Source organism: Capra hircus, chromosome 8, assembly GCF_001704415.2.
Source record: "Capra hircus breed San Clemente chromosome 8, ASM170441v1, whole genome shotgun sequence".
Classification (NCBI taxonomy): domain Eukaryota; kingdom Metazoa; phylum Chordata; class Mammalia; order Artiodactyla; family Bovidae; genus Capra; species Capra hircus.
This window is the reverse complement of record NC_030815.1, coordinates 26,484,804-26,510,980: the sequence shown is the minus strand read 5'-3', so window position 1 is coordinate 26,510,980 and position 26,177 is coordinate 26,484,804. Positions and strand designations below refer to the sequence as shown.

General features: G+C 40.4%; 1 protein-coding gene across 1 annotated transcript in view; it reads left to right on the top strand.

The window, feature by feature from the left end:
• Positions 1-26,177, top strand: part of SH3GL2 (SH3 domain containing GRB2 like 2, endophilin A1) — a 225,627-nt gene that overhangs the window by 160,861 nt on the left and 38,589 nt on the right. The window contains exons 2-3 of the mRNA XM_018051923.1: positions 4,061-4,129; positions 20,847-20,919. Coding sequence (XP_017907412.1) covers positions 4,061-4,129; positions 20,847-20,919 — 142 coding nt within the window. The remainder of the gene's footprint in view (positions 1-4,060; positions 4,130-20,846; positions 20,920-26,177) is intronic.

Genomic DNA, 26,177 nt, shown 5'->3' with positions numbered 1-26,177 from the left:
GTGGGCATATTGACTCATTTATACTGTTTTGTTTGATTCAAATAACTTTTGCTAAAGTTTATATAAATAGGGGATCAATTTCTCAAAAAGTGAGTATACTAGCTAAAATATACTAAACAATATCAGAAAATATTCAATAATATGAAATCTTTTTAGGAACCACCTCTGGAATATAGTAGAGCAAAACTATTCTTAAATAAATGGTACTAGGCAAGGAAAGCAAGAGCTATATTAGTATCTCAGTGGTAAAGATGCTGCCTGCAATATAGGATACCTAGGTTTGATCCCTGGATTGGGAATATCACCCGGAGAAAGAAATGGCAACCCACTCCAGTATTTTTGTCTGGGAAATCCCATGGGCAGAGGAGGCTGGTGGGCTGTAGTCCATGGGGTTGCAAGAGTTGGGCATGACTTAGTGACTAAACCACCACCAAGGAAAACAAAACTCATTGTTGGCCAGATGAGCTCAGGGATCCTGCCTTCCTCACCTGACTCACATACACAAAAGCAATAGAAGTTTTAGTAATGTTATTTAGAGAACAGGAGGAGAAAATATTTGCCATACTCCTAAGGAATGAGAAGATGGTTATTTAGCACATGGTTTAATTCAGTGCCTTGGTATATTTTTTAGATCCTTTGTGACTTGGGGAAAAAAACAGCCCAGAGAACAGTGTAGATGTCATTTTGAGTATTCTTTCTTTTGCCATGAATCAAATCAGATAAGAAAATTTATATCAACTAAGCAATCAGACCAAGACCAGTATCTGTTAGCCTCATTCAGTATATTTGGTGAACAGTTTCTCTCATAGCAGCTCAAATGTCAGCTTTTGTGGAGAACAGATTCATATTTTCTCTTTCTTCCTTCCTCTCTGTCCCCCTCCCCTCCCTTTATCTCTTTCCTCATCTCTCTCTCCCTACCATCTCTCTCTCACACATACACACTCTTTCTCTCTCTTTCTCACACACACACACCACACACACACACACACACACACACACACACACACACAGAGTACTTAAGCCATATAGATAAAGTCAGTGGACTGATGGACTGATGAGTTGTGCTTTGCGTGAGTTACTAAGGACTAGTTCTGAATTACTAATGGCCAATGTGATCTCATTTGTTATTCCTATAATACAGTGAGCCACTCTGGTGCTAACCTATTGATGGATATAAAAAAGAAGGAAATTAAAATTACTTTCAGTTGATCAGTATAGGTTGAAAGTATAATATAAGCTTTTGTGGTTTTGATGAAGGTCCTATTTTATTGCTTAGATATGGTAAAAATGTGATTAACCAAGGTTACCAGGATTTTCTGTTACTATAAATGGAGACGTTTTTCAGCTACTTGGTTTTTGTGACAATTTTGCAAATGAAAATTAAACATCTCATTCATGGATCATGGGAGGAATATATCTATAATGATTCTCTTTAATCAAAGTGGGGCCTTGGGCCTGACATTGCAGACAGTCAGGTAGAACTGAGACAGTTGAGTTGGGAGTATGAGGCTTATATTTCTTTATTGCATAGGAATTCAACAAGACTATAGAGTTTCCTGGCCCAAATTTAACAGATAACCACATACATCAAGAATAAGACACAAGAGGGGCTGAGCAAAGTGAAAGGGAGGGAATCAGTGTAAAAATCAGAGTAAAATTTGTTTGCTGATAAGGAAAATTTGATAATAATAACCTGTAAGTTCCCTTCTATTCCTAATTTTCTGTGACTTAAACTTGAACATGCAGGTTAAGTTATTGACACTTGGAATTCCACTAGGAGGTTCTAAACTGAATTCTAAGGCCTTTCCATCTCTCTCTGGCTTGGTAACATCTTTAAGGAAATAGGCAAAAAGTGGCTGCTGTGCCAGATCAGTTGATACAGGCTTTTATTTGGTTGATAGTGATGTCACACAAAGCCTAGATCTGTGCTGCTGCTGCTGCTGCTAAGTCGCTTTAGTCGTGTCCGACTCTGTGCGACCCCATAGACGGAAGCTGATCTTGTTGAAATAATTGATAGCCGCCATCACTTAGGTAACAAGTTAAGTGAGAGCGCTGATGTCAAGGATTGAGGGTTGAAACGGTGAATCGAACTCTGGCCATCTGGCCATTTGATCCAAAGAACTTTAGGCAGAAATGGCCAGCACCATGGACAGCTCTTCAGTACTGTGGTGTGAATGCAAAGCCACCTAGGGTTTACTTGGGGAAATTGCCTTCCAGGTAAATTTTTAAATTTATGCAAGCCTCATAAAAAAGTTTGTGCAAGTCTCAGTTTTCTGATGGAGAAGGCAATGGCAACCCACTCCAGTACTCTTGCCTGGAAAATCCCATGGACGGGAGGAGACTGGTAGGCTGCAGTCCATGGGGTTGCGAAGAGTTCGACATGACTGAGCGACTTCACTTCCACTTTTCACTTTCATGCATTGGAGAAGGAAATGGCAACCCACTCCAGTGTTCTTGCTTGGAGAATCCCAGGGATGGCGGAGCCTGGTGGGCTGCCGTCTATGGGGTCACACAGAGTCGGACACGACTGAAGTGACTTGGCAGCAGCAGTTTTCTGAAAATTGTTAGATTCTTCTTAAGATATTAAATAGCAGTTAAATAAACTGATAGAAAAGACCAGGATTTTTAAGCAGACCAGTGAAGCCCAGCAGATGCAGTTTATTGGTGAGAGAAGGGAGCTAAGATATATTGCATGTCTGATAGGTTCAGACAGGAGTTTTTTATATTTTATACCATTTAATTTGCATAACAACATGGTGTGCCACTGCAGTCCATGCCATGATCTTTCATCACAGCATATTCCTTCTGTTACTGCTGTTGAAGTGAAATCTGGGCCAGAGCGGTGAAAGAATTCAGGCTCTTGATTTTCCCAAGAGTGATCTCTTCTAAAGCTCTTCCTGGTGGCAGAAGACAAGAGTTAAAGAAGGGGAATGTAAGCACTATACCTCAGCCCTCAATAAGGGGATATCAGAGCTTCCAAGGCGAGAAAGTGAGCCATGTATCCCAGGGCCCTTTTAGAAGGAGGTAAACCAAGCTTACTTGGATGACCCAGTTGTTACTAAGGTTGCTGCAGGTCTGACCATGGTGGGGATCTTCTGCAAAGACCCACAACACAGTGGCTATTAAAAGAATGAAACTTATACTTCAATATGTTTGTGGGATAACTTTATGTAGCACAGTGACATCTTAGCAAAAAGCATCTAACTACCTTTACAGTTATTTTAAGAGAAATGACATTCAGGTGCCATTAGTATTTAATATTTCCTGTTTTTAATGAAAGTGAAATATTTTTCTTGATTCCTTTGTAATTTTTATTAGATTTAATTTGATCTTTATTTCAAAACAGAATAGAATATCTAATTTTTTAATGAATGTGAATTCTACAAGTAGAAAATGTACCTTTGCATATGTAAACTGATGAACATAGAATGTATGATAATGGGAATTGACTGGGTAGCAAAGAAATACCCTCAACATCTTTACACACAATTTATTTTATATATATAAGGATATGGACAGCTACAGGGAGATTTATAAGATAACTATTTAAGTCCCTTTATCTGAAGATGAGTTAGGCTGGTATTTTTCATACCAGTTTGATAGATGCTTGTGATTATCTGTTCAACAGCCCATTGAAAAATAGGTTGAAAATGCAGTAATTTTCTACCTAGGCAGCATTTTAGATCCATTATCAGAGGGAAATGATTATTGTATGATACTATTGTCCCTTGGAACTTTCAAAAGGAAAATGTTAGTGATTTGACAGTTGTATGATGATTTATATAATAGAAAGAGCACTAGAGCTGAAATCAGAAGACACAGCTTTGAATTCCTGCTTCAGTATCTACCAGATGAATGGATTTTGGTAAATTATTCATATCCTCTGATACACAGTTGCCTCCTGTGAAAATGGGACTGCCTACCCATGTCAGAGAATAGTTGTGATGTTATATTAGATGATATTTGTCAAAGCACTTAAAACTTGTGACACATATTTTTAAAAGAAAATTTATTTATAATAATGCCTTTTTTTTTCTTTTTTTTTTGTTATTTCCTACAGAAAGTGAGTGAGAAGGTTGGAGGAGCTGAAGGAACCAAGCTAGATGATGACTTCAAAGAGATGGAGAGGGTGAGTCTTCATCATTTAGATTCCCTTGATGTGAAATCTCCCAGCATACTAAGGGGAGAAGGGAGAGAGGAAAAGGGAAGCTGTTCTCCACTGGTACCTGAGAATGCAAAAGTTACTCTTAAAAGTACTCTCTTTTAGTGACTATTGTAAAACAGAAAATGTAAGGTGCCTTTTTTTTTTTTTTTTTTTTTTTTACTATCCTGAGAACAAAGCCTCCATGAAGGTGAAATGTCATAATGGATTTTATCATCACTTTTCCAGATAAGGACAATATGGAGCTGGTGTTTGAATTGGACTGGGCTGGTACAAAAAGAAGAGAAGGTGGGGAATGATGTATCAGATGTTCTGGGGAGAGTTTGAGTCACTCTCTAGCTTTCGAGAATTTCCCTGAGGGGACTGTGCCAGCAAGAGTCAGCGGGTGCAGTGAGTGTAGTTGTGAGCCTGTCTGTTCTTGGCCTGAGTTCCACCTACACTGCTTGTTACACAAGTCAGGGTATTGCTCTGGGCCTCTGTATTCTCATAAATGTAAAAGGAGAATACATGTTCATTCTTAGAGATTTATTAAGGATGAAAAATAATATAAATCATGTAACATTTTTCCTTAAAAGAGCAGATACTCGACAAGTGAGAGTGGAGATGGTGAACAAAATACAACTTCTCATTTTTCTTGTGAAAGATGCCATATTTTCCCTTTTGCTTTTCTTTCATTTTGAGACTGTTCACTGAAAGCGATACATAGGCTCATGATGGAGAATGGATATTACATCATGCAATTAATTATTTTAGATGTGAAACTGTGAATGAGTAAAGGATCTGGGAATCCAAACAGGGTACTTGAACAGAGAGAACATCAAAAGCCCGTGATACCCAGATACCACACTTTTTACTTAGTCTATATCAGTTCCAGTGGGCCACCTCTGTTTTCCTATTAATATTTTTGCTTTCTGCATGAAGCATCAAGCAGAAAATTCATAGATGCTTTCTGCCCTGACTTTTTCAGTTTTTGTTCTGAAGAGTTCATTGATGAACAAAACAAATTTTTGTTTTGTACCTCCTTTGAGGCAGGCTTGTGTGATACATTAGTAAACAGGATAGATAAGGTTCCTGACTGAATGAAATTCATAATCTATTGGGGAAAACAGACTTTAGACAATTACTGTCCAGTGCGGCAAGGGTAATGCAACTTGGCACTAGAGAAGCTTGGAACGGAGGAAACTCACCCACATAGGGTGGTCAGGGAAGACTTTCCTGATATTTAAGTGAGGATATAAAGAATTAGCAGAGCCTAATGTGTTTCTAGTAAAGGAATCATCAAGCAAGAGAAGACCCGATGCATTGGAGTTCCTGAACAAAAGATGAGTTGCCCAGAGACCGGAGTCTTGTGAAATAGACCATTCAGTGTTTAGATAAACCAGCTAAATAGCTGGTATTTCTGGCCAAGTTTTTGAGGTGGACCTCACTGATAGACAGATCTGAGAGACAGATCTGAGAGACAGAGTGCCTGATGAACTATGGATGGAGGTTCGTGACATTGTACAGGAGACAGAAATCAAGACCATCCCCATGGAAAAGAAATGCAAAAAAGCAAAATGGCCGTCTGAGGAGGCCTTACAAATATCTGTGAAAAGAAGAGAAGTGAAAAGCAAAGGAGAAAAGGAAAGATATAAGCATCTGAATGCAGAGTTCCAAAGAATAGCAAGGAGAGATAAAGCCTTCCTCAGCGATCAATGCAAAGAAATAGAGGAAAACAACAGAATGGGAAAGACTAGAGATCTCTTCAAGAAAATTAGAGACACCAAGGGAATATTTCATGCAAAGATGGGCTCGATAAAAGACAGAAATGGTATGGACCTAACAGAAGCAGTAGATATTAAGAAGAGGCGGCAAGAATACACAGAAGAACTATACAAAAAATATCTTCACAACCCAGATGATCACGATGGTGTGATCACTCAGCTGGAGCCAGACATCCAGGAATGTGATGTCAAGTGGGCCTTAGACAGCATCACTACGAACAAAGCTAGTGGAGGTGATGGAATTTCAGTGGAGCTATTTCAAATCCTGAAAGATGATGCTGTGAAAGTGCTGCAGTCAATATGCCAGCAAATTTGGAAAACTCAGCAGTGGCCACAGGACTGGAAAAGGTCAGTTTTCATTCCAATCCCAAAGAAAGGCAATGCCAAAGAATGCTCAGACTACCACACAGTTGTACTCATCTCACACGCTAGTAGAGTAATGCTCAAAATTCTCCAGGCCAGGCTTCAGCAGTACGTGAACCATGAAATTCCATATGTTCAGGCTGGTTTTAGAAAAGGCAGAGGAACCAGAGATCAAATTGCCAACACCTGCTGCATCATGGAAAAAGCAAGAGAGTTCCAGAAAAAACATCTATTTCTGCGTTATTGACTATGCCAAAGCCTTTGACTGTGTGCATCACAATAAACTGTGGAAAATTCTGAAAGAGATGGGAATATCAGGCCACCTGACCTGCCTCTTGAGAAACCTATGTGCAGGTCAGGAAGCAACAGTTAGAACAGGACATGGAACAACAGACTGGTTCCAAATAGGAAAAGGAGTACATCAAGGCTGTATATTGTCACCCTGCTTATTGAACTTCTATGCAGAGTACATCATGAGAAATGCTGGGCTGGAAGAAGCACAAGCTGGAATCAAGATTACCGGGAGAAATATCAATAACCTCAGATATGCAGATGACACCACCCTTATGGCAGAAAGTGAAGAGGAGCTAAAAAACCTCTTAATGAAAGTGAAAGAGGAGAGTGAAAAAGTTGGCTTAAAGCTCAACATTCAGAAAACGAAGATCATGGCATCTGGTCCCATCACTTCATGGGAAATAGATGGGGAAACAGTGGAAACAGTGTCAGAGTTTATTTTTTGGGGCTCCAAAATCACTGCAGATGGTGATTGCAGCCATGAAATTAAAAGACACTTACTCCTTGGAAGAAAAGTTATGACCAACCTAGATAGCATATTGAAAAGCAGAGATATTACTTTATCAACAAAGGTCCATCTAGTCAAGGCTATGGTTTTTCCAGTGGTGATGTATGGATGTGAGAGTTGGACTGTGAAGAAGGCTGAGCACCAAAGAATTGATGCTTTTGAACTGTGGTGTTGGAGAAGATTCTTGAGAGTCCCTTGGACTGCAAGGAGATCCAACCAATCTATCTTAAAGGAGCTCAGTCCTGGGTGTTCATTGGAAGGACTAATGCTGAAGCTGAAACTCCAATACTTTGGCTACCTCATGCGAAGAGTTGACTCATTGGAAAAGACCCTGATGCTGGGAGGGATTAGGGGCAGGAGGAGAAGGGGTCAACAGAGTATGAGATGGCTGGATGGCATCACCGACTCGATGGACATGAGTTTGAGTGAACTCTGGGAGTTGGTGATGGACAGGGAGTCCTGGTGTGCTGTGATTCATGGGGTTGCAAAGAGTCGGACATGACTGAGTGACTGAACTGCGCTGAACTCACTGATAGAATAAGGACCCTTCTGATAGGACATTTAATATGAGAGTCCTGAGCCCCTACCTGAAGTCTGGGAAGCCAGCCTTTTACACTGAATGCCTGACAGCCACTTGCTTCCATTGGACTGAAGTCTACATTGGTCTCTGTTTCTCATCTCTGGACAGTGTGAAATACCGCCTGACCTTCAGCCAAAGCCAGGCCACTGCTGTTCAAGTTTTTGAAACAGAATTCTACCCATCCTTCTTTTACAGCATCTGGGGCTCTAGAATCTGACACACATGCTCAGAATAACTTGGCTTTGATTCCTCCTTCACCGTTTTTTATTGGAGTTCCATACCCATCTTTATCAGCAACCCCATGGGTCTGTTAATTTGCACCAATCATGTCTACACCCAGTCTTCCTTCATCCCTCTTATCCTTTGATGTCTCCCTCCCCTCCTCCCCCACCCTGGAGGGAATGTATAATATGCCAGTCGGTCAGAGCTCTGTCGTTAATGACTGGTTTGGCAGGTATTATATTTAGGAATTTAGGACCAAGGAATCAGAATTGGAGTCCTGCTTTCAGCCTCTGCCAGGACATAAGTCAATAAGCTCGTTAGCCCACTGCCAAAGCTGAGACTAGCTTTCTGTTTCTTAAAAATGGGACTAAAATGAAGAAATTTGGAGAATAGACTTTATAACTGAATGACTAACTAAGGCTTTGAATCCATACCAATCTTGCAACGTAATAGAAATAAAAGAACATCTTATAAATATTCTGCTTCAGACAAAGACCCACAGATGTCCCTCTAAGTCTGAAAAAGGAAAGTTAGTCGCTCAGTTGTGACCAGCTCTTTGCAACCCCATGGACTGTAACCCACCAGGCTCCTCTGTCCATGGAATTTTCCAGGCAAGGATATTGGAGAGGGTTGCCATTCCCTTCTCCAGGGGATCTTCCCAACCCAGGGATTGAACCCAGATCTCCTGCATTGCAGGCAGATTCTTTACTGTTTGAGCCACCAGGTAATGCTTATTTCTCCTATTTCCTAGAAAATAATGAGTTTCTGAAGTTTTTATTTCAAAATCTAAGTATTCCTGTAATGAAGTTTTGTTGATTGAAGAACACACCTGTGGTTTTGTATTTGAACTTATAACTAGGTAAATTGAGAGATTTAGATTTAAGTGAGGTGTGGAAATCATTTAATTCCACTTTATTGCACTTATCTTTTGCTTTATCTGTGGTTCTGTGCCAAGTTTTGCACTCTCCTCTCATGTTAAAATTCACATTAAAGGTAGAGACTTATGTGGTAATTGGAAAACACGTGCTTTAGATTTAGACTCCCAAACTGTGCCTTCTGTTACTGTGTTTATTACTCAAAGATTTTTACCCAGTGTTCCAAAGCCTGCAGAAGGATCACCTCTCCATGGTTGGTTTTCTGTTCATTAAGCATTTAGAATAGAGAACCTTTGTTCAGCTGTGTTATCAGGGGTGCAATTAGACAACAAAATGAGATAGATTAGAGGTTTGCATCAAGCAAGACCACCGGAAAGAGAAGTGGGTATTCCTAGTTTCCCAGCAATCCCACTGATGGGCATACACACAGAGGAAACCAGAATTGAAAGAGACACATGTACCCTAATGTTCATTGCAGTACTGTTTACAGTAACCAGGACATGAAAGCAACCTAGATGTCCATCAGCAGACGAATGGATAAGAAAGCTGTGGTACATATACACAATGGAGTATTACTCAGCCATTAAAAAGAATGCATTTGAATCGGTTCTAATGAGGTAGATGAAACTGGAGCCTATTATACCGAGTGAAGTAAGTCAGAAAGAAAAACACCAATACAGTATACATACCTATATATATGGAATTTAGAAAGATGGTAATGATAATCCCGTATGTGAGACAGCAAAAGAGACATAGATGTATAGAACAGTCTTTTGGACTCTATGGGAGAGCGCAAGGGTGGAATGATTTGGGAGAATGGCATTGAAACATGTATAATATCATATGTGAAACAAATCGCCAGTCCAGGTTCGATGCATGAGACAGGGTGCTCAGGGCTGGCGCCCTGGGATGGCCCTGAGGGATGGGATGGGGAGGGAGGTGGGAGGCAGGTTCAGGATGGGGAACACATGTATACACATGGTGGATTCATGTTGATGTGTGGCAGAAACCACTACAATATTGTAAAGTAATTAGCTTCCAATTAAATAAATAAAAGTTTTTTAAAAAGCCACTCTGACCACTCTCCTGCTGAGATGCAGTAAAATTACCTGTGTACCTCTTAGCCCTGGTGGCCTTCCCCTCGAGGAGCTGACTGGGTGGAATCCTTGCATTGTACTGTCTCTGCTGGAACCCTGCTATCACCATTTCTGTCCTCTCCATAGTTGCCTCACATGGAATTGTTTCTTCGTTTTTTTCAATAGTATCTGCTGCTTACAAGCTTCCTCCAACATTGTGTGGATTCCTCAAAAATCCACTGTGTGGATTTTTTTCTTTGAAAAGCTTCAGATTTTTTGGCAAGAGTGTTGCAGGAAGGGGAATGCCTTCCAAAGCCCAAGAGTGGGCTCTTGTCTAACACTCGGAAATGAACTGTGCAAGGAGACACATAAGCTGACAGAGCAAGAGACTTTATTGGGAAGGGTGCCCGGGCAGAGAGAAGTAGGGTCAGGGAACCCAGGAGAACTGCTCTGCCACATGGCTCACAATCTCAGGTTTTGCGGCGATGAGTTTAGCTTTCAGGTTACCTTTTGCCAGTCATTCTGACTCAGGGTCCTTCCTGGCTTCCTCAAGGCTTTGCTCAGCCAAGATGGATGCCGGTGAGAAGGAATCTGGGAGGTGGTAGGATTTGATGTTTCCCAAATTCTTCTGGTTGGTAGTGGCTTGTTAGATCTGTGTTCCTTACAGAGGAGCTCCTGTCATGTAAAATAACTTATGCAAGTGGTTACTGTAGTGCCTGTCCAGGATGCGTGGTGTCAGTGAATGTGCTTCCCCTGACAAGAGGAAGTACTAGAATTTAAGGGACCTCTGGTTTCCTCACAGATTTACATCAGTTGCTGCAGTGATTCTGTGTGTGTGTGTGTGTGTGTGTGTGTGTGTGTGTGTGACTATGTTCATTAATTCGCATGAAATATCTATAAATGCTTCCATGTGACAGGCATGCTGCTGGACACCAGGAATACAAAGATGATTAAGGTACAGTTCCTGCCTTCAAGGAGCTTTCAGTTTTGATAGAAGAAATAGGCACAGAGATGAGTGCCTTAGAAGACATGGTGCTTGGTGTTTTGGGAAGTATTTTCACGGAAGACCTAACTCAGACTGGGTAGATCAGTGGAACGTTTCTAGAGGAGAGGGCACCTGAGCTAAATTCCAAAATTTTCTCTTGTTTCTGTGTACATGAGTTATGGAAAAGTCCAAGCCAAGGAATACAGTGTCTCCTTCTGCAGCCTGAAAAGTATCATAGGAAATCCCTGCTGTTGAAACTGAGAGAAGTAACTTAGGCAGGTTGATAAGGAGTCCAAGCCTAAGGTCCCTTTCAGAAGGAGGTGAACATTCTTTCTTTTTCACATTATTTTGAAAGGCCTATTTCACATAGGCCTCTTAGCCAGCAGTATCTCTTGCTCAAGGACATGCTCTTTTTGAGCTCAGAATGTATATTATGGGAGAAGGTCTGGGTAGAACTTCCACAGCCTTGAGCTCTGGGATAATCTGTTCCTTCTGGCTAATCTTGTGCTGATGTCATCCCAGGATGTATGTTATGGGAAAGGGTATGGGCAAAATTTTTACAGCCTTAAGGTATTTTCTTCTGTTCTTAGCAACTAGCAGAAAAGTATACAATGTTCTACTTAAACTAGCAAGGCAGGTACTCTCCTACCCGCTTCTGATGTCTATGTCAGAAGCTTTTTCTGTCACTTTCACTTTAAATAAAAATCTACACAAAGCTCTGAGTGACTGAGATTGTCTTTGGTCCTGGAGTTAAATCTTCTGCTTTGGAGACCGCTAATCTGGCAGCACCATTCACCATAAGTCATCATCTTTGGGCCTCATCCAGGATCCTAGGACAAGGTATAGCTATCACTATCATCTTGGAGGCTCATTTGGGATCCCAAGACAAAGTATAGCTATCATCTTGGGGCTAAGCTAAAGCTATCATCTTGAGGGCTCATCTGAGATCCCAAGACAAGGTATCAGGATATCTTATCACTATCATCTTGGGGGCTTGTCTGGGAGCCAAAGACAAAGTGTAGCTACCATCTTGGGGGCTAAGATAAAGCTATCAAAACCAGGAATCCTCAGATTGAGAGCATTGCTATAGACCATTTTAGCAACAGTGGAATTTATCTCAAGGGGCAGCCTCAAGTATTTTTAAAACTTTTTATTTTATATTGGAGTGCATGCTCAGTCACTTCAGTCATGTCTGATTCTGTGCAGCCCTGTGGACTGTAGCCTGCCAGCTCCTCTGTCCATGGGATTCTCCAAAGCAAGAATACTGGAGTGGGTTGCTACGCCCTCCTCCAGGGGATCTTACTGACCAAGGGATTGAACCCATGGCATCATCTGCGTCTCAGGCAGATTCTTTACCACCGAGCTACTGGTGAAGCCCTTATATTGGAATATAGCCAGTTAACAATATTGTAATAGTTTTAGGACAACAGCAAAGAGACTCACTCAACCATACATATAAGGGTAGCCTCAAGTTTGAAGACAAGTAGATTTGGGAAAGAATGGAGCGATTGTCATTCCTTATGAGTGAGAGAGTGTATTGTTTGCAGAGCAGGCTGTGGAGATGCTCCCATGGCCATTGTCTCCATGTATAAGTAGTTATTGGGTGGAGAGGGGCTAGATCCTTCTATTAAACCCCACGTGGTAGACTAGCGTTGATGAGTAGAAGCTATAGGAAAACAGATTCAGGCTTAACAGAAGAAAGAACTTACTGCTGTCGGAACTTTTTAATAAAAAAAAAGCCTTGGGAATTACTGAATTCTCCATCACTGTGGCTAAACCCACAGTTCCTGTATTCTGTATGAAGCACTCTAGTTGCCATCTCCTTTGAGTGGTGTGGCAAGGAATTTGTTACTAATAGTGTCATTTGGGGCTCCTTGGTGGCTCAGCTGTTAAAGGATGTGCCTGCAATGCAGGAGACCCAGGTTTGATCCCTGGGTCGGGAAGATCCTCTGGAGAAGGCAATGGTAACCCACACCAGTATTCTTGCCTGGGAAATCCCATGGACAGAGGAGCCTGTTGGGCTACAGCCCATGGGGTACAGGAGTTGGACATGACTTAGTGACTAAACCACCACCGATAGTGTCATTTTTAATAATGTCCTTCTTACCTGGATTCTAGTGATAGATCTCAAATGGAAGTAGAGTCCCACCAAGCATGCTCAGGGTTTTACACATCCCTGAGTGTACCTGTCATATATGGGAATGTCTTCATGGTGGCGTTAAAGGAGAAGGTGTGGATTACTGTACTGAGACACTCATTCCCTGGTATAGAATTATAGGATGGATGGGAGCCACAAACACGATGAGCTTAAAGATATTTTTATGCTTATCCTGAAACTTAGCTTCTTCTCCGTTAAGTGTTTTCCACATATTCCCAAGCCAATGTTCATTAAAGGTAAATGCCTAAGAAGCAAAAAAAAAAAAAAAAATTATGTTGGGGCAATCTTGGCCTAATGCATTGTTTATTTTTGTTGTGAGCACACAGTTTATTAATCAGGCTTTCCGAATACATAAGGTAGCTGCTGTAAAGCACAGCAGTCTGGGGAAGGTACACTAATTCTTCCAAGTCAGGAGGGAACTATTAAGACACCCCCTTAATGGACCAGCCTGCGTCTCACTGCCAGACAGACTTTCCCAGGATGCCATTTTCATCAGGTTTCTGTGGCTTGTTTAGTTATGTGTTCTCCCTCAGGTCCTTAGTACTTTAAGTGGGTGTGTGTACATTCTTAATAGGTACATTTTCTTAACTTCAGTGACAGAAAAATTAAGAATTTGAAATACTCTTCATGTTTCATATAATATTTTAACATTTCTTTTGTGTAAACACTGTAACTTACCCCATGTCCAAGTGGATGCCTAATTCATCCATATAGTATTGATCACTAGACCCACAAACTGTGTTGCATTTTAAGGTGTCCATTTTTTTGTCCTTAAATTCTGCTACTGTGTCCCCTGTGACATCATCTGGTATAATGCTGTATAATCTGGTATAATGTTGTCTAATGGTTTGAAGTCATATCTTTTAGTCCTTTTGTTAGTCTGCAAAAAATGCTGCATTTTTCACCTATGCAGCCATTTGTATTCAGGAAACGCTGATTGTTCCTTTTCCAATGAGGGCAGGTCATCTTTAGGTGCCTCAAAACAAAGGCCCCGTTCTAGTCAATCTGGCGCTTTTCAGTTCTCTTGTATCTTGTCTCTGAAGACTGAGGCAGCTGGTGGAATGATGGGCATCCATAGATTCAGCATGGCATGCCTTTGTGAAAGTACAATAGAACCTCAGCACAGGAGCAGCAAACATTTTCTGTACAAACATTGGGCTTTGAGCCAGAGGGCGTTTGTCGTCTCTTTTGTCGCTCCTCACCTCTGCTGCTGAAGAGAAAAAGCAATCACTGGCGGTGCTTAAATGAAGGAGCATGGCTGCATTCCAATAAAATTTAATCAAGGACACTCAAATTTGAATTTCACATAGTTGTTTTATGCAGCAAAATAGTCTTCTTTTGAATTGTTCCAACCATTAAAAAAAAATTGACAGATAACAGCCCAGATTTGGCCTGCTGGTCATAGTTTTCCAACCCTTGTTGCAGCATGAAGAGGAAAATGTGATAGTGAATAAGAGAGTTGAGGGAGTTCTTTCTCTCCCTACCCACGATTGTAAAATTACAAGGCTGGATAGTGGAGGAGGAACCTCCTAATGTATTGAGAGTTGCTAAAATCTTCGTATTGAAAAGACTGAAATAAAAAAATCAGAGGAATATGTGCCTATGTTTCACTCTCAGGAAAACAACTGGCCAATTCAGTCCTTCTGGCACTCTCCCTTAGAAACCTTAACCTTTGGAACTCTTTTCATTCCCATCATAACCACACAGGTCGTTTAAATACATTTGCCATCAGATGCCTTAAGCTCTGCCATATAGCCAGCAGAAAATATGTGTTTTCATCCTGTCACACATGTAGCCTAGACTTTCAGCCTGTTTTTTTTTTTTTTTTCCTGCACACACCCTTTGACTTCATTTTCATAACATTGAGTGAATAGTGTTTGGTTGGTAATACTTCCAAGACCTCCATGTGTAGCCACACAAGTCTTGCACTGTACAATTCCAGGGGACCACTACTTCCTGCAGAATAAAATACTACTTAGCCACATACTCAAATCTAAGATGTGTTAAAAACTCAAGTTAGCCAAAAGGATGTGGTACAGAATATACACATGGACAGGCATCTCTAAAATAGGAGTGTTTTTTATGGTAATTTGATACCATAATGACGACATAAGAAAAAGTTGTTTTCCTCTATTAATCACAGTAGTTACAAACTCTTTCAAACTCAGTAATCTGACTACCACTGAAGTGGAAATGATTGAATATTGAAAAACAAAGCTGAAAAATAAAATCTTCAGGTTATGGTTTGGTTTCTGAGTATAAAAGAGAAGGAGGCTTTACCCTACCCCTGAAACTTTATAGATATAGTAAGTTATGGAAAAATTTTGAATTGAGGACAGAGCCCTTGAACTCAAAACAATGAAGTTCTTATGAACTTAATTGATACCTGGTATTCTACCATCAGAAAATCAGTTCTTTTCCTTCATACTCAATGTATTCTATGTTCTTACCTTGGAAAGGAGGATGCACTCATTTTCAGTAGTCATTTACCCTGTAGACTGAACCATGTGAGCTGATAAGAAGAGAATTTCATGGAGGAGTATATAGAGGGCCTCCCTGCACTGATATCCATGTGGGGGCAAAGGGTGCCACAGAGAGAGGGCATGGTGACCTGCTGAGTACAAATACTGACCGTTCAGAATTTCCCAAGGATAGACTAGGACCAAGATTTTTTCTTTACAATTAGCCCAAAGTTCAAGAACTTGCAATGTTCTCAGAAGTTAAATAAAAACTTTCCTTCTCTTACTTGAACAAAAAGCTGATGTTTCATTTTTCTTTCTTTAGAGCAGTGAAACCTACCACCATGCCTGGCCCTCTGTTGACATCCAGTGAATGCCTCTGGGAAAAAGTAGGATTCATAGTTCAGCCTTGTTTTTTCATTTTTTATTTTTAAAATTAATTTAATTGGAGGCTAATTACTTTACAATATTGTGGTGGTTTTTGTCATACATTGACATGAATCAGCCATGTGTCCCCCCATCCTGAAAACCCCTCCCGCCTCCCTGCCCATCCCATCCTTCTGCATTTTCCCAGTGCACTGGCTTTGAGTGCCCTATTTCATGCCTTGAACTTGGACTGGTGATCTATTTCACATATGGTAATATGCATGTTTCAGTGCTATTCTCTCAAATCATCCCACCCTCGCCTTCTCCCACAGAGCCCAAAAGTCTCTTCTTTATATCTGTGTCTCTTTTGCTGTCTCACATATAGGGTCATCATTACCATCTTTCTAAATTCCATATACATCTGTTAGTATACTGTATTGGTGTTTTTCTTTCTGACTTTGCTCGGTATAATAGGCTCCAGTTTTATCCACCTCATTAGAACTGACACAAATGTATTATTTTTAATAGCTGAGTAATGGTCCATTGCGTATATGTACCACAACTTTCTTATCCATTCATGTGCTGATGAACATCTAGGTTGCTTCCATGTCCTAGCTATTGTAAACAGTGCTGCAATGAACACTGGAGTACATGTGTCTCTTTCAATTCTGGTTTCCTAGGTGTGTATGCCCAGCAGTGGGATTGCTGGATCGTATGGCAGTTCTATTTGCAATTTTTTAAGGAATCTCTACACTGTTCTCCATAGTGGCTGTGCTAGTCTGCATTCCCACCAGCAGTGTAAGATGGTTCCCTTTTCTCTACACCCTCTCCAGCATTTATTCTTTGTAGACATTTTGATAGCAGCCACTCTGACCGGCATGAGATGGTACCTCATTGTGGTTTTGATTTGGATTTCTCTGGTAATGAGTGATGTTGAGCATCTTTTCATGTGTTTGTTAGTCATCTGTATGTCTTCTTTGGAGAAGTCTGTTTAGTTCTTTGGCCCATTTTTTTTAATTGGGTCATTTATTTTTCTGGTATTGAGCTGCATGAGCTGCTTGCATATTTTTGAGATTCTATATCAGTTGCTTCATGTGCTCATATTTTCTCCCATTCTGAAGGCTGTCTTTTTACCTGCTTATGGTTTCCTTCATTGTGCAAAAGCTTTTAAGTTTAATTAGGTCCCATTTGTTTATTTCTGCTTTTATTTTCCTCTGGGAGGAGGGTCATAGAGGATTTTGCTGTGATTTATGTCAGAGAGTGTTCTGCCTATGTTTTCCTCTAGGAGTTTTATAGTTTCTGGTCTTACAAGTAGATATTTATTCCATTTTGAGTTTATTTTTGTGTTCAGTTCAGTTCAGTTGCTCAGTCATGTCCAACTCTTTGTAACCCCATGGACTGCAGCATGCCAGGCTTCCCTGTCCATCACCAACTCCCAGAGCTTACCTGAATTCATGTCCATCAGGCTGGTGATGCCATTCAACCATCTTATCCTCTGTCATCCCCTTCTCCTCCCACCTTCAATCTTTCCCAGCATCAGGGTCTTTTCAAATGAGTCAGTTCTTTGCATCAGTTGGCCAAAGTATTGGAACTTCAGCTTCAGTGTCTCAGTCCTTCCAATGAATATTCAGGACTGATTACCTTTAGGATTGAGTGGTTGGATCTCCTTGCAGTCCAGGGAACTCTCAAGAGTCTTCTGCAACACCACAGTTCAAAAGCATTAATTCTTCAGCACTCAACTTTCTTTATAGTCAAACTCTAACTTCCATACATGACTACTGGGAAAACCATAGCTTTGACAAGATGGACCTTTGTTGGCAAAGTAACATCTCTGCTTTTTAATGTGCTGTCTAGGTTGGTCATAGCCTTTCTTCCAAGGAGCAAGCATCTTTTAATTTCATGGCTGCAGTCACCATCTGCAGTGATTTTGGAGCCCCCAAAGTAAAATCTGTCACCATTTCCATTGTTTCCCCATCTATTTGCCATAATCTTAGTTTTCTGAATGTTGGATTTTAAAGCAACTTTATCACTCTCACAGTTTCATCAAGAGCCTCTTCAGTTCTTCTTCACTTTTGTTTATGGTGTTAGAAAGTGTTCTAGTTTCTTTCTTTTACAAGTGTTGACCAGTTTTCCCAGCACCACTTGTTAAAGAGATTGTCTTTTCTCCATTGTATATTCTTGCCTCCTTTGTCAAAGATAAGGTGTCCACAGGTGTGTGGATTTATCTCTGGGCTTTCTATCTGGTTCCATTGATCTATTATTTCTGTCATTGTGCCAGTACCATACTGCCTTGATGACTGTAGCTTTGTAGTATAGTCTGAAGTAAGGCAGCTTGATTCCTCCAGTTCCATTCTTCTTTCTCAAGATTGCTTTGGCTATTTGAGGTTTTTTTGTGTTTCCATACAAATTATGAAATTATTTGTTCTAGTTCTGTGAAAATTACCATTGGTAGCTTGATAGGGATAGCATTAAATCTATAGATGGCTTTGGGTAGTATACTCATTTTCACTGTATTGATTCTTCCAATCCATGAACATGGTATATTTCTCCATCTATTTGTGTCCTCTTTGATTTCTTTCATCAGTGTTTTATAGTTTTCTCTATATAGGTCTTTTGTTTCTTCAGGTAGATTTATTCCTAAGAATTTTATTCTTTTCATTGCAATGATGAATGGGCTTGTTTTCTTAATTTCTCTGTTTTCTCATTGTTAGTGTATAGGAATGCAAGGGATTTCTGTGTATTAATTTTGTATCCTTCAACTTTACTATATTCATTGATTAGCTCTAGTAATTTTCCGATGGTGTCTTTAGGGTTTTCTATGTAGAGGATCATGTGTACAGTCAGTGAGAGTTTTACTTCCTTTTTTCCAATTTGGATTCCTTTTATTTCTTTTTCTTCTCTTATTGCTATGGCTAAGACATCCAAAACTATGTTGAATAGTAGGGGTGAGTGTGGGCACCCTTGTCTTGTTCCTGACTTTAGGGGAAATGCTTTCAATTTTTCACCATTGAGGATAATGTTTGTTGTGGGTTTATCATATATGGCTTTTATTATGTTGAGGTATGTTCCTTCTATTCCTGCTTTCTGGGGAGTTTTTATCATACGTAGGTGTTGAATTTTGTCAAAGGCTTTCTCTGCATCTATTGAAATAATCACATGATTTTTATCCTTCAGTTTGTTATAAAATTGAATGATTTGTGAAGAGTGAAGAATCCTTGCATCCCTGGGGTAAAGCCCACTTGGTCATTTTTTAAATATGTTGTTTTTAGTATGTGTTGGATTCTGTTTGCTAGAATTTTGTTGAGGATTTTTGCATCTATGTTCATCAGTGATATTGGCCTGTAGTTTTCTTTTTTTGTGGCATCTTTGTCTGGTTTTGGTATTAGGGTGATGTTGGCCTCATAGAATGAGTTTGGCAGTTTACTTTCCTCTGCAATTTTCTGGAAGAGTTTAAGTAGGATAGGTCTTAGCTCTTCTCTAAATTTTTGGTAGAATTCACCTGTGAAGCCATCTGGTCCTGGGCTTTTTTTTGTTGGAAGATTTTCAATTACAGTTTCAGTTTCTGTGCTTGTGGTGGGTCTGTTAAGATTTTCTATTTCTTCCTGGTTCAGTTTTGGAAGGTTATACTTTTCTAAGAATTCATCGATTTCTTCTAAGTTGTCCATTTTATTATCATATAGTCAAAAAGGAAATAAAAATATGCATAGAAACAAATGAAAATGAAAATACGACAGGCCCAAACCTATGGGATTCAGTAAAAGCAATGCAGAGAAGGTTCATAGCAATACAAGCTTACCTCAAGAAACAAGAGAAAAGTCAAATAAATTACCTAACTTTACACCTAAAGCAACTAGAAAAAGAAGAAATGAAGAACCCCAAAGTTAGTAGAAGGAAAGAAATCATAAAAATCAGAGCAGAAATAAGTGAAAAAGAAACAAAGAAGACTATAGCAAAAATCAACAAAACTAAAAGCTGGTTCTTTGAGAAGATAAATAAAATAGACAAACCATTAGCCAGACTCATCAAAAAAAAAAAAAAAAAAGGAGAAAAGTTAAATCAACAAAATTAGAAATGAAAATGGAGAAATCATAACAGACAACAGAAACACAAAGGATCATAAGAGACTACTATCGACCTTATTTTTTCTTTAATTAATGTTTATTTTATGCTGAATTTATTCCTAGGTCATGTGTTTTTCTTTCTTCAGTTTCTTCTGGGCCCATCTTTTCCTCCTGTGTTACCTCCTCTTCAGGTTGAGGAGCAATTTGCTCTTTTTCAGTAGGGGTCATCTCAGTATGGCAGGGAGGTCTTGTGTAGGGATTAATCCGTCCATGAGCTCTGAAATTCCAGGCCCCATCTTCGATTCTCTTCACCTGGGATATGCTCAGTGCCTGGGACTCTACCTCAAAACCCTTAACAGGGAGTAACATTGCTCCCTGAATTTTTGGGAAGGTGAGGCAAAAAAAAAACACTGTATTTTGGGCCCTTGTCCAGCCCCACTCTTTGGCCTGGACACATCAGCCAACTCCAGCACTGTAATGATGGAATGGCATGCATTGCTTCTGTAAAGTGACATCCTTCATAGACTTGGTGGCTGTTTGGATATACATACCCTCCATGGCCTGGCCAGCTTCAGTAGTGTTCTTGAAGATTTGAATCTCTGGATGAGCAAGATTCTGTGGGGTTTCCTGCACCAAGTGAATAGTGAACCATTCTCAGTGACCACCTCAGACAATGTACAGTGAAAGGTGGCTGTATTTGCCTTATTTTACCAGGAGATAATGTAGTATATTTTGAAACATGTTTTCCAGCTTCTTCTCTGGCTAAATGGGCTTTCCAAATCTTGATGGAACACAGCTGAATGCAGAGTCAGTGGTCTGGCTTTTTCTGACAGCTCTGTAAGCCCCTCACCTTCCACTGCAGGACTCATCATTGCTCTGTTGAACCATCAGTGGTTGTGTATATGCTCAAGCAAAAAACTTTGTTTCTAAAGCTAACAATTTGCTTGATTTAGAAATTTGTTTTGTCATTTCAGAAAGTGGATGTCACCAGCAGGGCTGTGATGGAAATAATGACGAAAACAATTGAGTACCTTCAACCCAATCCAGGTAAGGGGTCATTTTCTACATTCATGGTATCCCTCCGGGGACCTTCTAGTTACTTTTTGGTACACATGCCATGTTTGATGCACTTTTGCTTGCTTGGTCCTCCCTTCTGGAGGTCCAGTGTTTTCAGGTGGAACATTTTGACTGGGGAGGGAGGGCTTTTTAAGGCTCACACTGAAGTAACTGGAAGCTTCTGTGATAATTTATCTGACTAGAGTGTAATTAACAATGTTGTGTGGACAGTGTGGGTGGCACAAAATGTCAGGGTAGCTGCAAGCTGGTAATAACTGAACTTTCATGTGAAAGGGATTGTAAGGAAGAATTTTAGGGAGAATTTTCAGATAAAACAGAGTAAGGTACCAGTGGTGTGAAAAAGTAGGAAAACTGAACAGCTTTTTTAAAATACAGAGGGTTTTTGTTCATACACACCACTGAAGTCTGTGGAGGGCTAGTCTTTGCCCTGATTTTTCTCCAAGCATTTTGTCAGTCAGCATTTGTTCTTACTAACCTGTTACACTCTTAAGAGAAGGGAATTATAATAGAGATGTTGGAGCTGTACCTTGAAAACAAGATCCAGGCAGACAAGGAGCGATCTCCCAGAGCACACAGTGTAAAAGAGCGAAGCAGCTTTATGTGATAGACCTCCTCACCGCTCTTCCTGTAAAGCAGTTCCTAACTGCAGAGTATAGAAACTTGAAGCAAGGTTGAATATATTTAAATGAAAAGTATGAATATTGGGAAAGCTGCTTATCTTGAAACTCATTTCTTTGGGAGCTTCAGGTCAAAATTTCTATGTTTTTGATGGTGCTCAGGGAGGTGCACTGTCAGCCCCAGTGTCTGGATACTGAGTACTAGTGGGTGAGAGAAGAGAAAAGAAAAGGAAACGCCTGAAATAAGCAGAGGTGGACCAGTACAGTCAGTGCTGAAGGGCTTTCTACCACCTCTTGCTGCTGCCTACAGCTTTCACTCAGCTTTCAGTGTTTTGAAGATGAACAAGTTATGGGAATACCATTCTCAATGGTTTTTAAACTATATCAGAAATGAGATTATTTGAGAAAGAAAAATACAGAAGTAAATGAAAAGCCATGAAAATATAGAAGCAAATGAAACGCTATGGCATTTAACAGATAATGGACCAGATGGTTGGCAAATTAGGTAATGAATAACAAAAATGAAGTTTCTCATTTTTACCTGGAGCCTTTGTCATGCCCTCTGTATTCCACAGAGTTGCAGGGCCTCTCTTAGATGTAACATGTTCCTTAGTATTTAAACAGCTGTGATGTAGGTCAGTTCTGAAATGAGAATTGCCTGCCCTGTCTTACCGTAGAAGTCATTGTTTAGGGCAGGGCGTTTTTTTGTCTTTATCTTTGAATGGGACCTTAAAGTATTCTCTCATTTCCCAGGATATACCCATAAATGGTGTTAAGATTACTTGATCTTACTGTTGTTGTATTAAGATTAAATATAAGCAAGAGGAGGGAAAATATAGTATTTATTCAGCATTAGTGCATTTTCAGTATGTTGCTGGTTATATACACTGTCTTCTCTGTAATTTTCTGATATAAAAAGCAAACACAGTTGAACAATTCATATTATAGGAAAGAGGCTAAAAATCCATGAACACAGATCCTTAGTCTGTTTTCCTGGGTATAGTGGAATTCAGTGTAGGAAGGTGTGCTGTATTGAATAGGATGTTCCTCAAAATCCAAGGTAACCCAGAATCTCCAAATGTGACTTTATTTGAAAATAGCATATTTTGAGATAGAATCAGTTAATGATCTTTAGATGAACTCATTCTTGAGTTATAGTGAGCCCTAAATCCAACAACTGGTGTCCTTATAAGAAAAAAAAAAAAAAAACAAACAAAAAAACAGAGAGACACAAGACTGAAGGCCCTATGAAGACAGAGGTCAAGATTATCGAGTGATGTCAGGAGCCACCAGAGTTGGCAGTGGTGGGGGAGGGGTCTCCCAGAGAGCCTCAGAAAGAACCAGCCATGCTCACACCTTGATTTCCAGCTTTTTGAAGTGTAAAAAAGTAAATTTCTGTCATTTTAAGCCACACAGCTTGTGGCAGTTTGTTATGACAGGCCTAGAAAACTGTTTTAGTAGGCTAGCCAAACTTTTTTCAGGAAAAAACAAGGGCCAGAGAACTTAAGAAACTTTACCGAAGTTGCACATCCAAGAAGGGATGTAACCAGGGCTGGAACCCAGGTCTGACTGCTCCTTGAGCCCAGGAACTTTTCATTGCACAGTCTTGCTTCTGAGAAGAATGAGTTCTTTGTTAAGATGCAGAGGGTCTTTCAAAGTGGATATGACAGAAATCCAGAAAGGGAACATACTGTGGGGTTGAGGCTTATTTTTATTTTAATAAAAAAGATAACAGGAAGAGGTAATTGGGGGAGATTTGAATTTTTAGAAATGATTTATTTTTAACAGAATCTTGAATGTGCTTATTATCTACCAGCATATTGGGAATGGCTATTTAAAAATGAAATGACATCTGACACCAAGGAGGACAATTAAGGTCATCACCAGGCAATCACAAGTTGATATAAATGTCATCTAAAAGGATCCAGAACAAAACAAAATTCCATATGCCCATTCTATAGAATTTAATGTGTTTAATTGGCTTATAAGAGATATGACTTAGTTCCTCCATGAATTTCTTGCCCTGAGAGCAGACCTTAGCTGGAGCTCCTGGACAAGGGGGCTGATCTAGTGTACTTGTTCAGACCCAGGGTCCTTGCAAAGAGGGCACAAGAAGGCAGCCACCACCAGAGGTCCCTGGTCCTTGGGCACAGAAGAGCAGAACATTCCCAAACTTGTGCTGTTGAATGAATGCTTTGATCACTCAGCCTCTCTGTGACCCCAGGAATTGGGTCACTGGATCCCACGTGGATCGCTGGCTTCTGGTCTTGAATAAGAACGATTAGGTTGGGGTCAGGAGAGAGGCTTATGCAAAGTAACAGGTTTATCTGCACAGGCCCATCTGTGGAAATAAATACTTTAAGGGTACTTGGAGAGTATCTTGTATTAGATTCATACTCTAGAATGCATCCTGGCTTCCAGATCTTGTGGTTATGGGCGTACACATCTGTTACAGACTCGAAACTTCGTTCCTGCTGACACGATGGCCTAAGAGAGTGGGTTACTTCTTGTGCATCTGTAGCTGTGCTCTGTGTAGGCCCCCAGCTGCTCTCAACCACCTCCAGAGAGGCAGATCGGCTCCTGTCATTGTCTTGCACAAAAGCCTTTGAGGGCTTTTCTCTGCCTTTAGGAGTTTGTTTCTGTTTTCCTACTCTGTCAGGTCCGACTTTGTTGTGTGCTTTACCATTTTTTTTAAACAAAGCTTAAAGGGCCCTCCCTATGTGATCAGCCTCCCCTTTCTCCTCCACCTTGCCAGGCAAACAGGCCCCTCAAGTTTAGCAAGAGGGTCATTTAGAAGTCTTCCTGGACATCTGACTATATTAGCTTCCCAGGCCAATGACCTTTTCATGATCCCCACTGCTTTTCCCTGGTGACACATGCCACACTGACTGTAATTTTGTGGTGTATGTGTGCTCTGGTTTGTCCTCCCCAGTAAAGACAAGACTCTGCCTGCCTTATTCCCACCTCTTGCCCTCACCCTTCCCCACCCATATCCCCAGCACCCAGCTCTGTTCCAGGCAGCCCGTGACACTGGAATATTTGAACAAATGAATCATGGAGCACAGCTGATAGCCAGTGGCTAATGTGATAAAACTGCTGTAATACAAAGGGGAGAAAGAAAAACTCCTTTCCCCAGACCATCAGCTCTACTCATATAACCAACAAGTTTATCAGATGCATTTACTTTCTTACAGAGACCAATGCAGTTCTCGACGCAGTAGGGTTAGATAACAGAACCACGTTTGGGCCCCTGCCCTCTGAGACTCACAATCTTAATAGCACAAGGTACATATACTCGGAGGAGAGCTTCCCAGAGGCCTTCACAGCTAACTGCTCCTGGAAATCTGGCTAACTGACGAGGTAAGGACAAGCGAGTAGGGTCACAGGTCTGCAGTGCTTAAAGGACAGAGAACAGAGAGCTGTGAAGTCTTCCAGCTTGGACTGTGAAATTACTCTGACAGGAACAGTGTAAACCAGTACAGATTCCTAACCTGCTTAGATAAGAAGTAATTTGAACTCAAAAAGTCCTGTGTATGTCTACTGACTGTGAGGCCCTATTCTCATGATATCTAAGCATATGGATCATCAGAGAAAATATAAATCCATTTTCTTATGTGAGTATTCTGATACCTGTGGCAGGCATGCTAAATCAGCAATGTCCAATAAAAATAAGATGCAAGCCACATGTGTAATTTGAATTTTCTAGTAGTCATATTTTTTTTAAGTAGTCACATTAAAAAAGTAAAAAGGAAAGGTAAAATTGATTTTAATGATATTTTATTTAATCTGGTATATCCTAAATTTTAACTAATATTAAAAATCATTGGAAGATTTTACTTTTTTTCTTATACTAAGTTTTGAAATTTGGTATATGTTTTACACATACTGAACATATCCTTTTGGACAGTGCTTAGTCGTATGCTCAGTCACTCAGTTGTGTCCAGCTGTTTGTGACCCCATGGACTGTAGCCCACCAGGCTCTTCTGTCCATGGGTATTTCTCCAGGCAAGAATACTGGAATGGGTTTTCATTTCCTTCTCCAGGGGATCTTCCCAACCCAGGGATCGAACCCATGTCCCTTGTGTCTCCTGCGTTGGCAGGTAGATTCTCTACCACTTAGCCAACTGGGAAGCCCCTCCTTTTGGACTAGTCACATGTCAAATTGCCAACATCTGTTGGATCATAGAAAAAGCAAGAGAATTACAGAAACACATCTTCTGCTTCATTGACTACACTAAAGCCTTTGAAGCTCAACATTCAGAAAACAAAGATCATGGCATCTGGTCCCATACTTCATGGGAAATAGATGGGGAAACAGTGGGAACAGTGTCAGACTTTATTTTGGGGGGCTCCAAAATCACTGCAGATGGTGATTGCAGCCATGAAATTAAAAGACGCTTACTCCTTGGAAGAAAAGTTAAGACTAACCTAGAAGCATATTGAAAAGCAGAGACATTACTTTGCCAACAAAGGTCCATCTAGTCAAGGCTATGGTTTTTCCAGTGGTCATGTATGGATGTGAGAGTTGGACTGTGAAGAAAGTTGAGCGCTGAAGAATTGATGCTTTTGAACTATGGTGTTGGAGAAGACTCTTGAGAGTCCCTTGGACTG